At 50.7% G+C, this 10,061-nt stretch overlaps 1 protein-coding gene across 1 annotated transcript; it reads right to left on the reverse strand.

The window, feature by feature from the left end:
• Positions 1 to 809: 809 nt before the first annotated feature.
• LOC134015950 (ataxin-2-like protein) lies at positions 810 to 8,117 on the reverse strand (the record flags this gene model as incomplete). The annotated part of the gene is made up of 10 exons (XM_062455427.1): positions 810 to 1,690; positions 3,926 to 4,070; positions 4,297 to 4,476; positions 4,586 to 4,695; positions 6,320 to 6,455; positions 6,634 to 6,812; positions 6,887 to 6,947; positions 7,039 to 7,176; positions 7,296 to 7,365; positions 7,840 to 8,117. Coding segments are annotated over 10 exons (1,344 nt in total), but the record flags the coding sequence as incomplete, so codon positions are not given.
• Between the last annotated feature and the right edge of the window lie 1,944 nt (positions 8,118 to 10,061).

Here is a 10,061-nt window from a genome sequence, read left to right on the forward strand (position 1 = left end):
GGAGGGGAGAGAGAGGGGGGGAGAGACAGAGGAGGGGAGAGAGTGAGGAGGCGACAGAGAGAGGAGGGGAGAGAGGGTAGAGAGAGAGGAGGGGGGAGAGAGGAAAGAGAGAGGAGGGGAGAGAGGGTAGAGAGAGAGGAGGGGAGAGAGAGGGGGGGAGAGACAGAGGAGGGGAGAGAGAGAGGAAAGAGAGAGGAGGGGAGAGAGAGAGGGGAGAGAGAGGAGGGGAGAGACGGAGGAGGGGAGAGAGGAAAGAGAGAGGAGGGGAGAGAGGGTAGAGAGAGAGGGGGAGAGAGAGGAGGGGAGAGGGCGTCGTCATCCTGTCAGCATCAGAGTGCTCCATGTGGCGTGTTGCTGACACAGGGCAGGACATCGACCCGGTCACCTCCTCCAGTTGACCCACTGACCTGCTTCCTGGGGGGACGGCGCTCTGGCAGGTCTTGCCATGTAGCACCCCCTACTGGGAACACTACAGCAGCTGAACCACGTTCACTTAGGATCCACACAGACAGGGGGATTCAAACCTGCAACCTCTAGATCTTCAGATAGGGTTTACATAAGTGATATATAACTAACACAAAGCTATAGTTTAATGACAATGATGTTGAAATGCCACAAATGATGGCAAGTATCCTAGCCTGCTGGGAATGTTGTAAACGTAGTTCCCACGGAAGGTTAGACTAGTGTTGACTGTATGGAGGAGTTTCTATGAAAGATGTCCGATATCTGCTGACTTTGAATCACCAATGTTGGTCTTCCAGTTGTGTCTTGTTCGTCAAATAAATAATGTAATGAAGCCAAACAAAAGGTTTCTGTAGTTAAGTTTAAAACTTTATTTTTTGGTCATTGTTGTTTTAATAGTTTTTTTGTATTTTCCTTTATTTTTTTTTATTATTTGTATTTCCCTATGAGAGAAGAAGTGGGGAAGGGATGGGGAGTTTCAGTACTGAACACAGCTTAAAAAACAAAAACAAAAACAGATCAAATTTTTCGTTTAAAAAGCCCCTCCCTGATCTGTGCCAGAGATCTAGCTCTCCTCGCTCCCGGAACATGAAGAAACAGGAGGCAAAGCGGGACGTGTTTAAGACAAAGTGTCCCTCCTCCTCCAACGTCTGAATCCTTCTCACAGAGATCATTATCCCCAGACGCTTCTCCTGTCCTGCACAGAGAGGGGGAGAGAGAGGGGGAGGAGAAGAGGGGGAGAGAATATGGAGGAGGAGAGAAGAGAAGAGGGAGGAGGAGAGAATAGGGAGTAGGAGAGAAGAGGGAGGAGAGAGGAGAGAAGAGAGAGGAGAGAATAGGGAGGAGAGAAGAGGGAGGAGAGAGGAGAGAAGAAAATAGGGAGGAGAGAAGAGGGAGGAAAGAATAGGGAGGAGAGGGAGGAGGAGAGAAGAGGGAGGAGAGGAGAGAAGAGGGAGGAGGAGAGAAGAGGGAGGAGGAGAGAAGAGGGAGAAGGAGGAGGAGAGGAAGGATGAAGGTCTGTGGTCTTCTGCTCTTCATCGTGGTCACCTCTGTTTCCCTCACTCAGAACAGAGAGGGAGCTGCAGCAGAAACTCTTCCTCCTCTTCCTCCAGGATGGCCGGGGGGTGGGAGGTGGTCCAGCGTAGGGTAGTTTGTTCTGGGGGGAGGAGGGCTGGGGTGGTCTAGTTTCCAGGAGGATGGAAGGGGGAAGGGTGTTGTACCTGCATGGCTGGAGAGACAAACAAACACGTTACTCAAGGTCAGATGTAGATGGTGTGTGTATGTATGTATGGTGTGTGTATGTATGTATGGTGTGTGTGGTGTGTGTGTGTATGTATGGTGTGTGTATGTATGTATGGTGTGTGTGTGGTGTGTGTGTATGTATGTATGTATGGTGTGTGTGGTGTGTGTGTGTATGTATGGTGTGTGTATGTATGTATGGTGTGTGTGTGGTGTGTGTGTATGTATGGTGTGTGTATGTATGTATGGTGTGTGTGTGGTGTGTGTGTATGTATGGTGTGTGTGTGGTGTGTGTGTATGTATGGTGTGTGTATGTATGTATGGTGTGTGTGGTGTGTGTGTGTATGTATGGTGTGTGTGGTGTGTGTGTGTATGTATGGTGTGTGTGTGGTGTGTGTGTATGTATGGTGTGTGTATGTATGTATGGTGTGTGTGGTGTGTGTGTGTATGTATGGTGTGTGTGGTGTGTGTGTGTATGTATGGTGTGTGTGGTGTGTGTGTGTATGTATGGTGTGTGTATGTGTGGTGTGTGTGTGTATGTATGGTGTGTGTATGTATGGTGTGTGTATGTGTGGTGTGTGTGTGTATGTATGGTGAGTGTATGTATGGTGTGTGTATGTGTGGTGTGTGTGGTGTGTGTGTGTATGTATGGTGTGTGTGTGTATGTATGGTGTGTGTGTATGTGTGGTGTGTGTGTGTATGTATGGTGTGTGTATATGTGTGGTGTGTGTGTGTATGTATGGTGTGTATATGTGTGGTGTGTGTGTGTATGTATGGTGTGTGTATGTGTGGTGTGTGTGTGTATGTATGGTGTGTGTGGTGTGTGTGTGTGTGGTGTGTGTGTGTATGTATGGTGTGTGTATGTGTGGTGTGTGTGTGTATGTATGGTGTGTGTGGTGTGTGTGTGTGTGGTGTGTGTATGTATGTATGGTGTGTGTGTATGTGTGGTGTGTGTGGTGTGTGTGTGTATGTATGGTGTGTGTGGTGTGTGTGTGTATGTATGGTGTGTGTGGTGTGTGTGTGTATGTATGGTGTGTGTATGTATGTATGGTGTGTGTGGTGTGTGTGTGTATGTATGGTGTGTGTGGTGTGTGTATGTATGTATGGTGTGTGTGTGGTGTGTGTGTGTATGTATGGTGTGTGTGGTGTGTGTGTGTATGTATGGTGTGTGTGTGTATGTATGGTGTGTGTGTGTGTGTATGTATGGTGTGTGTGGTGTGTGTGTGTATGTATGGTGTGTGTGGTGTGTGTATGTATGTATGGTGTGTGTGTGGTGTGTGTGTGTATGTATGGTGTGTGTGGTGTGTGTGTGTATGTATGGTGTGTGTGTGTATGTATGGTGTGTGTGTGTATGTATGGTGTGTGTGGTGTGTGTGTGTATGTATGGTGTGTGTATGTATGTATGGTGTGTGTGGTGTGTGTGTGTATGTATGGTGTGTGTGGTGTGTGTATGTATGTATGGTGTGTGTGTGGTGTGTGTGTGTATGTATGGTGTGTGTGGTGTGTGTGTGTATGTATGGTGTGTGTGTGTATGTATGGTGTGTGTGGTGTGTGTGTGTATGTATGGTGTGTGTGTGTATGTATGGTGTGTGTGGTGTGTGTGTGTATGTATGGTGTGTGTGGTGTGTGTGTGTATGTATGTATGGTGTGTGTGGTGTGTGTGTGTATGTATGGTGTGTGTGGTGTGTGTATGTATGTATGGTGTGTGTGTGTATGTATGGTGTGTGTGGTGTGTGTGTGTATGTATGGTGTGTGTGTGTATGTATGGTGTGTGTGTGTGTGTATGTATGGTGTGTGTGTGTATGTATGGTGTGTGTGGTGTGTGTGTGTATGTATGGTGTGTGTGTGTATGTATGGTGTGTGTGTATGTGTGGTGTGTATGGTGTGTGTGTGTATGTATGGTGTGTGTGTGTATGTATGGTGTGTGTGTATGTGTGGTGTGTATGGTGTGTGTATGGTGTGTGTGTGGTGTGTGTGTGTATGGTGTGTGTATGTGTGGTGTGTGTGTATGTATGGTGTGTGTGTATGTGTGGTGTGTATGGTGTGTGTATGGTGTGTGTGTGTATGGTGTGTGTATGGTGTGTGTGTGTATGGTGTGTGTATGGTGTGTGTGTGTATGGTGTGTGTATGGTGTGTGTATGGTGTGTGTGTGTATGGTGTGTGTATGGTGTGTGTATGGTGTGTGTGTGTATGGTGTGTGTATGGTGTGTGTGTGGCAGCGTACCCTGGGGGATGTAGAAGTGTTGGTGTGGGCCCTGCTGCGGGTGCTGGGGCACAGAGCCATGCCCCTGGGGAGGAGGCTGCAGCATCACCACCTGGGGGTGGCCGTGGGCCTGGTGGGGGCCTGGCATGCCCCCCTGTACGTGGGCCTGGGAGGGGGTGGGAGAAGGGGAGGAGTTAGCGCAGGAGGGGAGGAGTTAGCACATCAGGATGACCGGGGAGAACTCCATTCTGTTCTCAGTGTCACATGACAGGAAACAGTTAAAGAAGCTCTGATACAACCTGTCGACCAGAGGACACCACGGCCGACACAACCAACCCTGGAGACTACCTAGTGTCACTTTAGCGGTGCTAGTTGCCCCAGGGGGTAGCTACCTGTGCTAGTTGCCCCAGGGGGTATGAGTGGGGGATGCCCTGGTGTCCGTGGAGGCTGTAGCCCTGCAGGGGGTAGGAGGCCTGGGGGGAGGTGTGGCCCTGGGGCATGCTGGAGGGGTTGGGGGCTGTCAAGGGCCCCGAGTGGTACAGAGGCTGAGGCTGGGGGCCTGACTGGGCATTCTGGAGGAGGAGGGGGGGAGGGGAGAGAGATAATTAGGGTTTGTTAGGTCAGCAACAACCATGCCGAGCTCATAAGTCTGACAAGATGACTGAAATGTGTGTGTCTCACCTGCCCGGGGCTGGGGGCTGTGTGCTGGGGGGGAGGCTGGTTGCCCGTGGGGGTGCTGGAGGGCTGGGGCTGGTGCACCGGCCCACTGTGATGGGAGAAGGACTGGGGGGCTGGAGAGGGAGAGATGCATCAGGTAACCCGTACAGGTAACCCTTACAGGTAACCCGTACAGGTAACCCATACAGGTAACCAGTACAGGTAACCCGTACAGGTAACCCGTACAGGTAACCCGTACAGGTAACCCGTACAGGTAACCAGTACAGGTAACCAGTACAGGTAACCAGTACAGGTAACCAGTACAGACAGGGCTCGAAATTTACTTTTCATCTACCAGCCAAAATGGCTGGTAGATGAAAAGAATTACCAGAAAATAATATTTTTTACCGGCCAAAATTAAACCTGGCATTTCAGACGTACTCTGAAATTGTTTGACATAAACAACCTTTACCTATGATTTTAATATCATTGTAAATCACTCTCAGAATGGATTAACAAAATCAACCAATTTTACTTTTTGAAATAATGTATTAATTCAGGGGGTTCCAGGGGCTTACTACTCCTCTTGCTCAATGTGAGATGGGTTGTCCTTGTCCATGAGGTTTGTTCTTTGCATCGGACTAGCTGGCTAAAAGAAGCATTCCCATATCTGTTGAAATGCCCTGCTTGACTTTTTTGGTGTAAAACTTTTGTTGTAGAATTGACCGAACTGTAAAATTATGAACTTGACATGTGACATGACGCGACCAAGAAAGAGACATGGCTGCCGCCTAGTAAAGACAATGCCGTCTATCTGGCGACGCACTCACTCAAATTTCAAGACTTTCGTGACCCAAATCAAAATTCTGATGTGACAGATCAATGGGGAATTGCTTTCTCTCTTAAATGCTACCATCCTTTTTTGTCTTTTGAAATCTAACTATTTGTATTATCGGTGTCATTCTCTAGCTGTTATAAAGGCTATCTTCCCGGTTTTCTGCCACCTAGATGCACGCACAACTGTTCGTGTTGGCGTTGCAAGCTTTTTTTTTTTACCATGACGGGCGCGGAAGTCGGGAGCTGTACTCCGCAATTTCACTCGCCAAATGGCGGAGCATCGGACACAATTTAGTCACCAGCCCAAAAATCTACATGCCATTGGCGCTTGGCGGGTGCCAATTTCGAGCCCTGAGTACAGGTAACCAGTACAGGTAACCAGTACAGGTAACCAGTACAGGTAACCAGTACAGGTAACCAGTACAGGTAACCAGTACAGGTAACCAGTACAGGTAACCAGTACAGGTAACCAGTACAGGTAACCAGTACAGGTAACCAGTACAGGTAACCAGTACAGGTAACCAGTACAGGTAACCAGTACTGGTAACCAGTACAGGTAACCAGTACAGGTAACCAGTACAGGTAACCAGTACAGGTAACCAGTACAGGTAACCAGTACAGGTAACCAGTACAGGTAACAAGTACAGGTAACCAGTACAGGTAACCAGTACAGGTAACCAGTACAGGTAACCAGTACAGGTAACCAGTACAGGTAACCAGTACAGGTAACCAGTACAGGTAACCAGTACAGGTAACCAGTACAGGTAACCAGTACAGGTCTCCACCAGACCAGCAGGTTTTACCACTGTTACTGTTGAGGTCCAGTTAGGGAGTCTAAACTGTGTGACACCTCTACTGCAGAAGGAACAGCTTCTGACTGAAGACAGAGAATGTTTGAAGAATGTAGGTGATCTGTCTCACCATAGAGGCCCTGCTGTGGGCCAGGGGGGCCCTCACCCTGGACTGGGAACTGGGGGCCCCCTGGGGGGCCCATGGTCTGGGGGTGGCCCCCACCCTGGCTCAGCATCCTGGCTCCCCCTTGCAGCATGGAGTACATCTGGGGAGGGGAGGAGGGGAGGAAAGGGAGACAGACAGAAAGGATGTAAGTGAAAGAAGGAAAGATTGAGATCATTAAAGCTCCTCCCCCCTCCTCCCCCCCCTCCTCCCCCCCCTCCCCTCTCTCCCCCCCCCCCTCCCTCCCCCTCTTCTCCCCCCCCCTCCCTCCCCCTCTTCACCTGTCCGGGGTAGGGGGTCATGCTCTGCAGCAGCTGCTGCTGGCTGTACTGGGGGCTGTACTGCAGGTAGGGCTGTTGGAAGGGGGAGGCCACCAGGGGGGAGCCTGCGGCTGAGGCTGCAGCCTGCAGCATTGGGGGGGCCGAGGGCCCGTGGTCGGGGCGCTGGGCCACCACGGAGCCTGGAACACAGAAAGCAGGGTTACAGGGGGGGGAGAAGGAGTAGAGGAGAAGGAGAGGAGGTGAAAACACATACCTTTGGCTCGGGGGTATTTGCCCTGGTTGACTGTAGACATGTACTGGTACATCTGTGGGGGCTGGAGAGAGGAGAGGAGGAGAAGGAGTGAGAGGTCGCCACAATGGCACATTAAGGATTAGCTTCCAGTGAGGGCCTGTCTCAGTGTGTACCTGTACTGAGTGGATCTGGGACACGTAGGAGAGGTAGGGGGTGTTGTAGATGGGGCCTTGTCCTCCAGGATGCTGCAGCATTACCGAGGGGCTGGGGGGGGTCGGTCTAGGAGGGGTGGGGGCCGAGCTTGGCTTAGACTGCACACACACACACACACACACACACACACACACACACACACACACAGTGTTAAATGGTAGTTTTAACCCCCCACTATAACAGCATCATCAGATATATCCTGGGGGGCGGGGCGTACCAGAGGCATGGGGAGTTTGACGGGGTTGAACTCCTTGGCGTTGGGGTTCAGGGTGGACTTCTTCACCTGCCTGAGGAGAGCAGGGAGCAAAGTTAGAGGACTGGATCTACCATTAGCATCCACCCAGCCCACATCACATCATATTAGCACTAACATCCACCCAGCCCACATCACATCATATTAGCACTAGCATCCACCCAGCCCACATCATATTAGCACTAGCATCCACCCAGCTCACATCACATCATATTAGCACTAGCATCCACCCAGCTCACATCACATCATATTAGCACTAGCATCCACCCAGCCCACATCACATCATATTAGCACTAGCATCCACATCACATCATATTAGCACTAGCATCCACCCAGCTCACATCACATCATATTAGCACTAGCATCCACCCAGCCCACATCACATCATATTAGCACTAGCATCCACATCACATCATATTAGCACTAGCATCCACCCAGCTCACATCACATCATATTAGCACTAAAATTAGCAATAGCATCCACCCAGACCAAAACGGACCCCACTTACTCAGTCACACCCTCGCCCCGCTCCTCTGTTTCCTGTCTGGCTTCCTCACTTCCTGGGGTCCTGGCAGGCTGGGGCATCCCTGGAGACTGCCTGTCAGGCCCGGGCCCAGCACGGGGGAGGCGTCCTGGAGGGGGGGGCAGGGAGGGGGAGGAGGCGGGGGGCAGCTTGGGATCAGGAGGGGGGGAGGGGTCTGAGGGGGAGGGCTTGGAGGGGCCGGCGGGGCCGGGTCTGTGGGTGGGACTACGGACGCACTGGCTCCGCCTCCACTTGGCTGCAACTGAGGAGGGAGGAGACAGAGGTAAGGAGAGAGGGAGGAAAAAGTCAAATCACCTTTCACATAGATCAGGAATCACTTAAACTAAGAATCTCCTTTAATAAAGATGTCCATTCTTGGTGTTAGAGTGTCTCCCTAGTACCACCTGCAGCTCGCTGACCAGACACAGGAGAGGAGCTGGATGTTACAGAACAGAGAGGAGGAAGATGTTACAGAACAGAGAGGAGGAAGATGTTACAGAACAGAGAGGAGGAAGAGAGGGGGAGGATGTTACAGAACAGAGAGGAAGAGGAGAGGATGTTACAGAACAGAGAGGAGGAAGAGAGGGGGAGGATGTTACAGAACAGAGAGGAGGAGGAGAGGGGGAGGATGTTACAGAACAGAGAGGAAGAGGAGAGGATGTTACAGAACAGAGAGGAGGGAAGAGAGGGGGAGGATGTTACAGAACAGAGAGGAGGAGGAGAGAGGGAGGATGTTACAGAACAGAGAGGAGGAGGAGAGAGGGAGGATGTTACAGAACAGAGAGGAGGAGGAGAGAGGGAGGATGTTACAGAACAGAGAGGAGGAGAGGGGGAGGATGTTACAGAACAGAGAGGAGAGAGGATGGTTACAGAACAGAGAGGAGGAGGAGAGGAGGGAGGATGTTACAGAACAGAGAGGAGAGGGGGAGGATGTTACAGAACAGAGAGGAGGAGAGAGGGGGAGGATGATACAGAACAGAGAGGAGGAAGAGGAGGGGGAGGATGTTACAGAACAGAGAGGAGGAAGAGAGGGGGAGGATGTTACAGAACAGAGAGGAAGAAGAGAGGGGGAGGATGTTACAGAACAGAGAGGAGGAGAGAGGGGGGGATGTTACAGAACAGAGAGGAGGAGGAGAGGGGGAGGATGTTACAGAACAGAGAGGAGGAGAGGGGGATGTTACAGAACAGAGAGGAGGAGGAGAGAGGGGAGGATGTTACAGAACAGAGAGGAGAGGGGGAGGATGTTACAGAACAGAGAGGAGGAGGAGAGGGGGAGGATGTTACAGAACAGAGAGGAGGAGGAGAGGGGGAGGATGTTACAGAACAGAGAGGAGGAGAGGAGGGGAGGATGTTACAGAACAGAGAGGAGGAAGAGAGGGGGAGGATGTTACAGAACAGAGAGCGAAGAAGAGAGGGGGAGGATGTTACAGAACAGAGAGGAGGAGGAGAGGGGGAGGATGTTCAGAACAGAGAGGAGGAGGAGAGGGGGAGGATGTTACAGAACAGAGAGGAAGAAGAGAGGGGGAGGAAAGGGGTAGGAGGAGACTTACCCTGAACTCGAATTTGCGCAGTTCTTCTATCTGAGACCTCTGTTGGACTGATGGAGCTGAGGAGAGAGGAGAATAAACGTAAGATAGTCGACAAAGCTACCATGGAGGATGGCAACAAGAAAAATATTTTCGTAAAAGGATTTTTGAAAATACATTATTTTTGAAATAAATCAAAATTGTGTGCAAAAACTATATAAAAAAAAATATTTTTTTTTTTACAAATCTACACATTTGGAATATTTTGTTGTTGTGTTATATGTTCAAATATATTACCTTTTTCTTACTTTAAGAAATAATAATATAAAAAATAATATATATAGATCTCCCCTCCTCCTCCTCACCAGTGCTGGTCTCCCCTCCCCTTCCCCCTCCTCACCAGTGCTGGTCTCCCTTCCCCTTCCCCCTCCTCACCAGTGCTGGTCTCCCTTCCCCTTCCCCCTCCTCACCAGTGCTGGTCTCCCTTCCCCTTCCCCCTCCTCACCAGTGCTGGTCTCCCTTCCCCCTCCTCCTCCTCACCAGTGCTGGTCTCCCTTCCCCTTCCCCCTCCTCACCAGTGCTGGTCTCCCTTCCCCTTCCCCCTCCTCACCAGTGCTGGTCTCCCTTCCCCTTCCCCCTCCTCACCAGTGCTGGTCTCCCTTCCCCTTCCCCCTCCTCACC

This window comes from Osmerus eperlanus, unplaced genomic scaffold (genome assembly GCF_963692335.1).
Source record: "Osmerus eperlanus unplaced genomic scaffold, fOsmEpe2.1 SCAFFOLD_588, whole genome shotgun sequence".
In the NCBI taxonomy this organism is placed as follows: Eukaryota; Metazoa; Chordata; class Actinopteri; order Osmeriformes; family Osmeridae; genus Osmerus; species Osmerus eperlanus.